General features: G+C 36.6%; 1 protein-coding gene across 8 annotated transcripts in view; it reads right to left on the bottom strand.

Moving 5' to 3' along the window:
• Positions 1 to 12723, bottom strand: part of MYO9A (myosin IXA) — a 269595-nt gene that overhangs the window by 85971 nt on the left and 170901 nt on the right. For 7 of the 8 annotated variants that reach the window (XM_022579925.3, XM_022579928.3, XM_022579929.3 and 4 more), the window contains 6 exons: positions 9679 to 9759; positions 7809 to 7919; positions 6817 to 6939; positions 4339 to 4488; positions 3211 to 3530; positions 1320 to 2924 (listed from right to left, as the gene is read on the bottom strand). In XM_022579925.3, the coding sequence (XP_022435633.1) occupies positions 1320 to 2924; positions 3211 to 3530; positions 4339 to 4488; positions 6817 to 6939; positions 7809 to 7919; positions 9679 to 9759 (2390 nt within the window). The remainder of the gene's footprint in view (positions 1 to 1319; positions 2925 to 3210; positions 3531 to 4338; positions 4489 to 6816; positions 6940 to 7808; positions 7920 to 9678; positions 9760 to 12723) is intronic. The other variant, XM_089904126.1, reaches the window with a different exon arrangement.

Genomic DNA, 12723 nt, shown 5'->3' with positions numbered 1-12723 from the left:
ACACCCCTCACATAACTAAAATTAATCAGAATGACAGAAAATAATATGTTTTTAACATTCTCTGGTGGGCTTATATGCTACACAGAGTCTGAACTTTTGGGCAATCTCTAGGTTAATGTGCAGCACTAGGATCTCAAGTTGTCATGTAGTCCAACTGCATTTCACACTCCTGTATAAAAATTCTTAGTGGAAAAATAAAATATCAATGATCTCTTGCCCATATTTACAAAGAGTTTCTATAAAATCTGTAATTTTAAAGACTGACAGAGTTAAAAGTTAGGTTATGATGAGAAAAAGTTATTTTCAGAGTTAACATGAAATTTAACTTTTTTAGCCCTAAGATATAGCCCTCCTTTCATTTAAACAGTGATATTCTCCCACAAGAACAGAAAGAATTCACTGTATACATAGCCTTAACATAAATACCTTAAATTTTATCAAATTTGTTTTTATGTACCACTTAAGAAATGCTTTCTCACAGCTACCACTACTTAAGACAACCTAAAAGAATAAAGAACTTCCACTTATGTGAGGTATTTAAAGTAGTCACAGGGAATTCCCTGGCGGTCCAGTGATTAGGACTCCACGCTTTCACTGCCAAGGGCCCAGGTTCAATCTCTGGTTGGGGAACTAAGATCTCACAAGCCGCGCAGACAAAAATAAATACAGTAGTCATATTTTTAGAAACAGAAAGTAGAATGGTGGTTGCCAGGGGCTGGAGGTAAGGGGAAAAGGGGAACTGCTTTCAATGGGTAATTGAGTTTGTTTTGCAAGATGACAAGGCTCTAGAGATCTGTTGCACAACAATGTGCATATAGTTAGCACAACTGAACTGTACACTTTAAAATGGTTAAGATGGTAAATTTTATGTGGTTTTTATTCCCGCCCCCCCCCCAAAAAGGTACAAAGAACTTAATGCAGACCATAAATAGGCCAACAGCTGTGACAAAGCACATTAACTTTAAAGCCTGATACTAACAAGCTTGGATTGCTACACCTAACAGCTCTAGGGCAACCAGCAGTTGCTGACTGCCTACTAAGTTTCCAGGCACTGTACAGCCCTTCACAAATGTTTTCTCACTTAATGGGGAGGAACAAAAAACCCTGCCTATCTGTGCTTAGTCAAAGACTCCTAGGGTATAATTATATCCCATTTCAGGTGGCTGGTGGAGTCAACAATTAGGAAATTTTTTTACACACAGAAAATGGCTAATTTGAGTAGCACCCATACAAATAGTTGAGGCAGATCAAGGCACCCTAATGAAAATTTCCAAAAAGTTTCCCACTTGTACATAAAAATAAATAAAGACTTCACTTACAGGGAACTACTCATATTTTCCTTTGGCGTGAAGAAAATGGCCCTAGTAGTTCCATCTCTGAAAGGGTCATCAGATTTGTAGCTACAAGGCTGAGTTGGCCTAAGTTGTTCTCTTTTTGAAATGCGATTATTAGAGAGTTTACAGGCTACATTCAGTTGGGTGGACATTTTGTCTGTCTTGGATAATTCCTTAACAGCACTAGATTGGCATGGGCCTCCTTTTCTTTCAAAGAACAGAGTGACAGGTCGGTCCTTCAAGGGTAAGTGAGCAGAGGGACTGTCTTTTGGGGCAAGAGCAGCATCTTTTACAGTTACTGATGGAGTCCCAGCTACACTGGGTTCGTCCTTATTTGGGGTATTCAGGATGAGGAGAGAGGATGGCCTCTCTACTCTTTGCTTTGACTGATGGAAAGATGGTACCAGAAAAGTCTCCCCAGTTCTTGGCTTTTCAATTGTCTTAAAAGCTTTACGCTCCTTTTCTAAAATATCTGTTTGCTGGCGAATCTGTTCCATCATCTCTTTTTCATTCTGCTGCTGCAACTGCTTTTGCCTTTCTTCCTTCTCAGTGTTTAGCTTTTCTAACTTCTTAAGCACAATATTGGAAGAAGCTGTATTCAAAGAAGCAACAACTTGATTTTCCCCTGGGAAGTGGTACTTTCTGGCTTCCCTGTTGATATCCAAAGTAAGAGATGGAAGTGTTTCTTCACTTTCCAATAGTTTGTTTCTCTGGACACTTGTATCCAGCTGAGAACTTGTTTTCAGTGGGTCTTGTTGGGGAATATAAAAAAATGTAGGCAGACTATTTGAAATAAAGGAGTCTCTCAGCTGTGGTTTACAGGTAATGGATTCAGAACTGCAAACCAGTTTTTCCTTCATAGCCCCATTCTTTAAATGCACTGAGTCAGAAGGTACCCTCTTTTGAATCAATGTATAGTTAGTCTCATTTGAGGTATTGAGGGCATTGTCCTGTGAATCAGAATTTAGACTGCTAGATATCTTAGGTGACAGGAACGGCACATCTCCTTCATCTAGAATTATAGGCTCTAGTTTGCTCTTTTGGCTTTCCTCACAGCTCAGAAGTTCCAAGCTTCCTTGAGAGCTTTCACTATCCGGTGTACCCTGTAAAGACTGAAGGCCCGCAGGCATCAGTTCTGTAGACCACCTACGTTCTTCTGAAGGAGACACACCACCAAGAGAACGGACTTTCAGCAATTCTAAACTAAATATAGCTTGCTCTAGTTCTCTCATTCTCCGACTTTCTCTTTTGGCCCGACCCACTTTTTTCTGGTGGAGATCTTCCAAGGACTTGGGTCTCTCTCTTACAGTCACATCTGCCTGCAAGTCCATACCACTTTGACTTCTGGCTCTCTCCTGTCGCTTGTTTGGGGACTCGTTCAAGCAGTCCTTTGAACTTTCATGACTAATTCGATTACTCTCTATCACAGATTTACATTCCTCTATGGCTTTTACTCTGTTGTCAAATGAACAATCCTCCCATTCTGAAGGGTCTGAACCGTGAACTTCCAGAGTTCCATATGGCTTGATATTTGCCAATCCAAGTTTTAGTTTTGTTTTTTTTAGTCTTTGTTCTTTTAAAGCTTTAAATCTATATCAAAACAGGAAAAAAAAATAGGCTAGAGATATCTCTTGGTTACCACTGGAGACAATACATTTATTGAGAATATTTTAAAAAGTGGAAAGTCTCAAAAATTTTCTTTTTATAATATTAAGTATTTCTTAAACTAACTTGGATGCACATTTCACAATTCTATTTCTAGTGGAGAAGACAAACTGAGATAACCAATTCTAACTCAAGTTAGGCAAATGTTAGAGCAGACATATAAGAAGTACTTGACAAGTGAGGAGTTAATTATTATAGCAAAAAAGATTACCTTTGTCTTGCTCTGAATCCTCTACATAGTGATTGCAAAAGGATAATTCTGTTCCTTTGTTCTTGATACCTCTTACTTTCCCTGTAGCCTTTCCATCTCGCCTGTATGCAGATAGCAGCCATGTGCCTCCGCCTATAGTGCTCCCTCCATTTCTGCTGGATGACGATGGCTGCAGTCCGGAGCTCCAAATACCGCTGCCTCTCTAAGTGAGCACGCCAGGAAGCTTGAAGAAGAGTGGCTGCACTAGCCATAACTAAAGCATCCTGCTGCACAGCTGCATCTCTGACTTGCTTCTGATTTAGGTAATTCCTCCAGAATCGCTGTGGGGAAGACAAAATAATAAAAACTGTTGTCATATCTTATAACACATTCTCACAGAAATTTCTTATGTCATAACTAGAGGTTAAGTGGCTAAACAGCTAAATTGTGGGTGGTTAAAGTAAAAAAAGTTTCCTTTTCCAGATATGCCTGGCTAAAATAACTATTTTAGATAATATAACCTCAATGAATTTAATTATACAACTTAAAGTAATTTAAAACTTTTTGATGCTTTCATGCCCTACAAATTAATTTTAACAAATTACATTATATTCTCACCTACAATTTGCCAATATTAATGGGTTTAACATCATCGTGTATACATTGCAAAGATTAAGATATTAAAGATTTTCTTGTACAAACAGTAAAGATCCTGTGGAAAACAGCCAGCATATAAATCAACGAGGGAGAAAATAAAAGATAAATGTAAAATATGATACCTTTCATCCAAAATGAATACATAACAACAACAATGTACATATAATTCTCAAATATCACTCACAACACTAAAAATAACTTGCCAACAAAAATTAAGGCACATAACTCCTTTGCCCCTAATCATACCTCGCAAGACATTATAAATTCAATTTAATTTCAATTTAACTCCATTAATATTTATTAAAAGTCTATTATTATATGCCAGGTAATCTGTTGGATGCTGTGAACATTTAACAAATGAGTAGGACACATTCTCACCACTGAAGAAATTTACATTCTTACTTAAATGTTTCACAGTAAAACAGTTCTAGTTACTAAAACACTGGCTAAATAAACTAGCCAATCTCATGCAAAGAATCTTTTGTTTCCTACCTGGATGATAACGGATGCCTGTCTCAGATGGAGGAAATGCTGCCTACACAGCAAGACCCGGAACCATCGCTGCAACAATATGATTCTGCGGAGCACCTCTTGGTGAAGCAGGTCTTGTAGGTGTTGTCGTTCCTGCTCCTTTAGGAACACCTACCAGAAGGAAAAAAGATGAAGCATACAGCTTAAGAAGAAATGAGAAATTTATTTCATGCATCATCGTTCCTATGGTAAGCTTTTTTAGAGAAGAACAGACACAAGTGGCAGACAGGTACAAGCAGTACTGATAAATATTTCCATCAACTTAGCCAAAGTAGGCATCCTCAAACTGGAAAGGAGGCATTAGAATATAGAAGGGGAACTGGAAAGGTGAACATTACTACAAAGATCCCAGTGCTAGAGACTGTGATACATTATTCCCTTGGGAACTTCACCATTAGGAGCCAATGTAGTACTGGTAATATTAATATGTCATATTTTTCAAGGACGTTGGAGTGGGGAAAAAAAAGATGACAAGCACAGATTTTAAAGTTTGATCATAATATGAATAAACCAATAATGATAAGTATTTTTAAAACCCAGCATGCGTCAAAGGCTTCTTGCTGCCCAAAGTTATTTATCAGTTTACTTATTTACTCCTTCATTCTATTATAAATCTTTAGGAATTTAGGGGGATACAAAGATAACTTAGACATACTCCCTTTGGAAACAGGATTTACACTTCAACATTAAGAGCAGGTAGATATTAAAAACTGTATATATTTAAGGTGTACAATGTGATGTTTTGATGTATGTATAAACATTTTGAAATGATTACCACAATCTAATTAACATATCCATCACTTCCCATTTTGTCAAAAATTAAAAAATATTCTTAGAAAGTACAGATAGATATTAGATACCCAAAGAGGAAAACAGTAAGCTATTCAGGGCAAGAGACAGAGGACTCCACCTGAGCAAAACAAGGAGTTGGAAATAAGAATAAAGGTACAGGGACTCCCCTGGTGGTCCAGGGGTTAAGAATCCACCTTCCAAGGCAGGGGATGTGGGTTCGATCCCTGGTCGGGGAACTAAGATTCCACATGTCACGGCGCAACTAAGCCCACGTGCCACAGCTACTGAGCCCATGTGCCACAACTAGAGAGAAGCCTGTGCGCCACAACGAAGATCCCGCCTGTCGCAAGTAAGACCCAACACAGCCAAATAAATAAATTTCTAAAAATGTAAAAAAAAAAAAATTTATAAAAAAATGAATAGGGGCTTCCCTGGTGGCGCAGTGGTTGAGAGTCTGCCTGCCGATGCAGGGGGCACTGATTCGTGCCCCAGTCCGGGAAGATTCCCACATGCCGCGGAGCGGCTGGGCCCGTGAGCCATGGCCACTGAGCCTGCGCTCCGCAACGGGAGAGGCCAAAACAGTGAGGCCCGCGTACCGCAAAAAAAAAAAAAAAAAAAAAAAAAGAATAAAGATACATACTGGGACAATGGAACAATTAATAGCATGAAGTGGGGCTTCCCTGGTGGTACAGTGGTTAAGAATCCGCCTGCCAATGCAGGGGACACTGGTTCAAGCCCTGGTCCGGGAAGATCCCACATGCCACAGAGCAACTAAGCATGTGTGCCACAACTACTGAGCCTGCGCACCTAGAGCCCGTGCTCCGCAACAAGGAGTAGCCCCTGCTCGCCGCAACTAGAGAAAGCCCACGTGCAACACCAAAGACCCACTGCAGCCAAAAGTAAATAAATAAATAAATTTATTAAAAAAAGGAAAAAAACAGTGTGACGTCACAACATGGAGGTTCTTGAAAAAGAGAAAGATATTTAGATTTAATGAGGAAATTATAAGGGGATTATTATTGAGCAGGAGGCTGACATAAAGTATATTAAGATGATGATTTTGATACTATGGGTAGAGTGAGTTAAATGGAATAAAAAATAGACTGGCATTAGATGATGGATCTGTTTACTGTAAGAGAAATGTGTGAGAGCTACAAAACAGAACTAAAATGGAAACAGTAAGAATGGAGAAAAAGGGAGAGATGTGAGAAACATTTATAAGGAAAAAAACAGAAACAGAACTTTGTAAAATGATTAAAGTGAAGGGTAAGCCAAAATATGATTATGGTTTCTAGCCTAAGAAACTAGAAGAAAGGTGACAGAGAAAAAGACTAGTTGATTAGTTAAAGACAGTAGGGGAATCTGGATAAGGTCACTTTAGACAAATTGAGTTGATAATTACAGTGCAATACCTAGGAAGAAATGCTTTTAAAGCAGTTAAAATTATAGGCAGCACTAGAGCATTGGCCATAATCTATTTGATTAATACTGACTATATTATTAAGTAAAAATCTTGGCCTAATCGATTTCCTTATGATATATGGTATACTATCTTTCTTATAAACATTCTCCTCGGCAAAGACTGCCATTATTACTTATATACAAAAATGCACTCAATCTGGCAAAAGCTGTATATATTATATTTACCATGGATTTTCCAACTTGATAATTATCTGGATTAAGATTTATTTTCCTGAAGAAATCCTGAACGTTAAATTTGGATGGAATAATATTTCGGGGAAGAAGTACGTGGAAATGGCTCACAAAATCCTGAAAGGTGAAAAGAAAATGTTGTAAAATCACAAAAGAATCATATGTAAACAAAATCCTAAATTAGCTAATTGTCCTTTTATTAATCTTTTTCTCATTATTTTAAACAGCGTGAAACCAAGAATTTACTTGTTAATTTAAAATATTTCAAAAGGTTAATTAGTAAAATGGTGGGGGGAGATAGTGATTCCTACATATTCTGTTATCAAAGGGGAATGAAAGAAGAAAAAGAAGGGCAGAAGCTAATTCTCCCTTTGAGAAAGCTGTACTAAAGACCAAAGAAAAGGTTATTTAACAAAAATCTGAACTTTTTAGCAGAAAAATAAGCAACGGTGACAGCTATTTCAGGGTACAACTGAGAATAAAGCTTTCACTCAACAGTAAAGACCTGCTCAGCTGCTGAAAAGCTTCAAAATAATGTCTATATCCATAGCAGCAGGAGCTGATGAGAACAGTTGTGAGCCTTGCTGGCAGCCTCCTATGTAAGAAAATCCTGCTGAGAAGACTTTAGGAAAAATCAAATGGGATCTTTTCTTTTGAACTAGATAGTTCTGATTGAAGTATTTCAATTACTGGCGTAATCAGTGTGAAGAACTGCCATGGTATGAGTAAACTTATATTAACAAACATTCGGATCAAATGAGAATAGCCAAGTAGTGGATTCTATTACAACACAAGCTTAATGAGATTGTTGTCATTCGATGGAAATGAGTATTCTCTATCCCTCTTCAATTCTGTATACAAAAGACAGAATGTAAAGGAAGAATCAGGAGAAATAAACAAGTGAGACCCAAATAAAAAATAAGCAAGGCATAGGAATAATTTACTTGATGTACAAATATATTTAAATATCACTATAAAAGCATAACCTGGAAAGAATATTTGCAGCTGTATCCTGATTGGCGAATTCGAACTGTCTCCAGCATCCCAGTATACCGAAGCTGTCTAAGTACCAAGGCATCACTGAACCGTAATGGCAACTAAAACAAAGCAAATGGAAAAAAGATTAACCCAGGAGAATAGATCTCCAAATTAATGTTTGTCTTGTAAGTGTAGTTAAGTTTTGAATATCTAGGAATTGACTGGAGGCTGTCTGGTTAAGATACAGCAGAGGTAAGGGGACAATCTTACCTCCCCAGCTGGTAGCTTCAGAAAAGTTCTGACTGCCTGACCAAAAGGAAAAAAGAGACACAAGCTTCCAGGCTTCTCTACTTGCAGAAGAAGAGGGCCTTCAAAGCTCAAAAGGAATGTAGTTGCCCACAGGCCACACAGTCTAGTCACTATAAAATTTGTAACAAGATTAACCTACTTATACATAGTCAAGACTGTCCTTATTTTTATTAAGTAAGATTTTATCTACAATCTCACTCAGAAACGACTTACCCCACACTCTTCCAGTTGCCTTGGTTAACTTGAGAGCTGACATATTTCTTCTTGTATGACTAGTACAAGGTTAAAAGAAGTTTACTTCCCTAGTTTTTGCTGATGATACTGGTATGACACATTGAAAAACAAAAAATTCCTATAATCCCTGAGAATTGATCTCTCATTGTATAAGCATCAATAGGGAAGAGGCTAAAGGGAGGCATTCGATCATCACCAGTCATGACACTTTGTCACTCCTAGGTATCTCATAGGCATATTTTTAGACATTCAAAAGAGGCTGTATTTGGAGCTTCTGATATTTCTCCCTATTCTCTAAATACTATTTTCAATGATCCACTAAGGCAATCCTAAATATTTTCCTGCAGAAAGATGGGGCATACCAGCTGTCAAAAAAAAAAAAAAAAAGTCAAGTGGGCAACTTACGTTAAATAATAATAGCAGTTAATATTTATTTAGTACTTATTCTGTGCCCTTAAATACTTCATTAATTGAATGCTTTGCATAGCAAGAATAACAGGGACTCAAACTTCTATTTCACTGTAAATAAAATGGTTTCCTCTTTTGTCACTATAAAAGAATGGCTAACGTTTACTAAGTGCTTAGTATGGGCCAGGAACATTCTAAGTACTTTATAGGTATTGACTCATATGTATTCACAAAACACTATGAGGTTGGTCCTACAATTCCAGTATATTGTTGCACAGATGAAAATATTTAAGGCATAGAAAGGTTAAGTAACTCATCTAAGATCACAAAGCTTATAACTAGCAGAGCTAGAGACTGCTTATTAAGAATTAAGAAAGCTGAACCTAATTCCTATGACATTTTAGCAGTTTGGGCTAGAACTATTTTTTTCCTATGATGGACATAAAGATGACAACTGTTCACACTTAACAGATATATTTTTGCAAAGCTCTAATAAGGGGAACTGTCATATAAAACAAGAAGAAATCAAGAATGTTGAGTATCTTCCCTATTTTGAAGAGACAAGTATCTCTAAACATGAAAAATGCCACGCAAGTTCTGTAAGAATAACTGATACCTTATATCTAAACAAGAGAGATTAACCTTGGTACGGGTAACAAAAGTTGCATAAAGTTCTTTTATATGATGGAATTTCAAGAGATTTTCGCTTCTGTAGGAGATGCTAAATTCTAGGAGATGCTAAATTGAGCCCATATAAATACTTTTCAGGCAGCTAAGTGAGGAAATAAGAAGGATATTCATAGAAAATATAGAACACTGTTTTCCTTACAAAGATTATAGATAGCTCTTCCCCGCCACTTATTCTTAGAATTTAAAGCTTGGTTTGAAGTAAGCTGAGCTAGAAGCTCTTATTTACAGACATTTTACCTTTTCGGCATTAGAGCGAATGCATTTTACAAAATATGGTTCTGCTTGACCAAGTGTTTCCATCAGCTTGCTTAATGAGGCCTGCAATACAAAGCAATATAATTAGCACTTACTCTCATTCCAAACTGGCAACGAATGGTTTATAAATATAAACAACAATGTTGGTAAAATATGCAAAAAAAAGTGGTATACATAGAAATAGGTTTGTTTCTGCAAAGCACACTGTGTACACTGCCATACTGATTAAACTGAGGCCAGTTAAGGACGAGGATGGCAGTTTAACCTTAAAGCTGACAGACTGGCAATAGTAAATACTGCAGATATATTTTATAGTAATCTAAGTCTATAATAAATTTTTTACCTTTCTTCACATTTCATGAAACAACTTTATTCAAACTCATGCAGTCTCAGAGTAACTTTGGGAAAACATCCAGTAGGGTATCCAGGAAGGTAGTAATCCCCTGCTTCAATTTTAATGTTTGAGTATGTAGTGATGTTCCCTCTTTCATTCCTGATGCTGATAATTTGTGCTTTGCCTCTTTTTTCCAGATTAGTCTGACTGGAGGTTTATAAATTTTCTGATATTTTCAACGAACCAGTGTTTTTATTTCATTGGTTTTTCTCTATTATTTTTCTGTTTTCGATCTCACTGATGATTTCTACTTTATCATCTCACTCCTGCTTGCTTTGGGTTTAATGTTTTTCTTTTTCCAGTTTCTTAGGGTAGAAGCTTAGATTACTGACTTAAGGCCTTTCTCCTTTTCTAATAAGAGCATTTAATGTTATAAATTAACCTTGGAGTACTGATTTAGCTGCACTGCACAAACTGTGATATTTTATTTTCATTCCATTTAAAATATTTTTTAAATTGTCCTTCCTCTTTGACTCATGTTTTATTTAGATGTCTTTTTAATTTGCCAAATATTTGGGGATTGTTATCTTTATTTTATTGATTTCTGGTTTAATTACAGTCAGATAACATATTTTGTTTATTAGTATTCTATTTATCTATTGGCTTTTCAGCTACATCTCTTTGTATTGGTTTTTGTGTGTGTGTCTGCTCAACGGATAACAATATACTAACCTAACCGCACAGTATACTTAGAGTCAATATTTTATGATTTCAAGTAAAATTTAGAAGGCTTACAATCACATAGACTCCTGTTATTGCTGTCATATATATTACATCAACATACACATTTTCTTACTTTTAGGTGTTCTTTTCGTGTGTGTTACTGTAATATAATACACAAAATATAAAATGCTTGAACCATAAATATGCAGTATGATGAATTTTCACAAAGGGAATACACTCTTGAAACCAGAGCCCCAATCAATGAATAAAATATTAGAACCTTAGAAGTCCCTCTGTGCTCCATCCCACTGAACTTAGCAAGATCACTGTACATAGGCTACCTGCCTCCACCCTCCACACCTCAACCAAGGGTAACCATTATCCTTACTTCCAAGATGGTAAGTCAGTTTACCTGCTATTAAACTTTATATAAAGAGAAAGATACACTATGTACTATCTTGTATTTGTTGCATACAATTGTATCTTGTACATTTTCAGCACTATATAGTAGTGATTCATTATATGACTATACCACAGTTAAATTATCTGTTTAGGATGGATATCTGGTTGCTCAAGTTTGGGATGTTAGGAATAAAGTTGCTATGAACAATCTTCTACATGTCTTTCAACCGTTTTCCAAAATGCCTGTATCAATTTATATTTCAACAGCAGTGTATAAAAATTCTGGTTGCTCTACATCCTTGCCAATACTTTGCATAATCAACCTTTTTTATTTCAGCCATGCTGGAAAGTGTGTAGTATTATTGCCTTATAGGCAGTTTTAATTTTCATTTCCCTGATGAATAATAAATAATATTGAGGATATATGTGATAGGCTTATTGGCCTTTTGGATAACATCTTTTGATATAAGACAGTTTTGCTTGTTCAAGACTTTTGCCCACTTCTATTAGGTTGTCTTTTCAAGAACTGATTTGTGATTTTTCATATTTTCCACATATAAGGTCTTTTTTCAGTTTTATTACAAGTATATGCATATACCCTGTAGCTTGCCCTTTCATTCTCCTAGTAGTGAGTTTGTGTTTAACAGTTTTATTGAATTACAATTTACATACTATAAAAATGTATCCATTGTAGTGCATAGATCAATGATTTTTTTAGTAAATTTATACAATTGTGCAACCATCATTACAATCCAGATTTAGAAATCTTCCACGCATCCCCTCAAAAGGTCCCCTCCTGCCCATCTGCAGTCAATAACTGCCCCCGCCCAGTGTCCCAGGCAACCACTGGTTCACTTTCTGCTGCTATAAATAAACCACCTTTGAAAAAAATAATCCTCTTTAGACATCTTTTCCTCTCACTATAAAACCAATATGTATCTACTGTAGAAAACAGAATACATAGATACATATTCGAGAATAAAAATCAGCTTGGTTGAGTTTGTGTAATGACTTAATTCTTAGTTCCAGAGGTAGAACTAGAAGTAGATTATTTTCTTCAAACCGATGGGCCTTTACACAGAGAACTCAGATTTCTGCCAAAAAACCCAAAGTTAGAAAAACCCTTAGCCAAGGAACAGAAACACTTAGAATTTCCACCACTACAAGCAAAGGACTACACTGACTAATGATGTAGTGGTGGATATATTTCCCAGCAATCTGTGGTCTCTGAGCAGCTAGGCATGCGTGTCTTGTCAGGCCAAGAGAGGGGCAGTAGTTTTATCCACATGTTTCAGCAGATATAACAGCAACAGCATGTGCATGACCTATTATCCTAAGAGAAAGCCACAAAACTCCTTTCAAAGCATTAATTGAGCAGACACATGGTACCTATGAAGTGGCCTCCTTTCATATACAGCTCTATGCAAAAACAATGCATAGTTTTTGCCTTATGATCAAGTTGCATCATCTCGCTCATAACTTAAGACTTTAGCTACTTAATTTGACAGTCTGGTGGCTAAAAGGATACTAACATTTGCTGGCAGTAGACAAAGTCTCAAAAGAGAATA

This window comes from Delphinapterus leucas, chromosome 2, assembly GCF_059928025.1.
Source record: "Delphinapterus leucas isolate spDelLeu-1000000601 "Yukka" chromosome 2, BTC_Dleu_Yukka2, whole genome shotgun sequence".
NCBI classification, from domain to species: Eukaryota; Metazoa; Chordata; class Mammalia; order Artiodactyla; family Monodontidae; genus Delphinapterus; species Delphinapterus leucas.
This window is presented reverse-complemented; position numbering and strand designations above follow the sequence as displayed.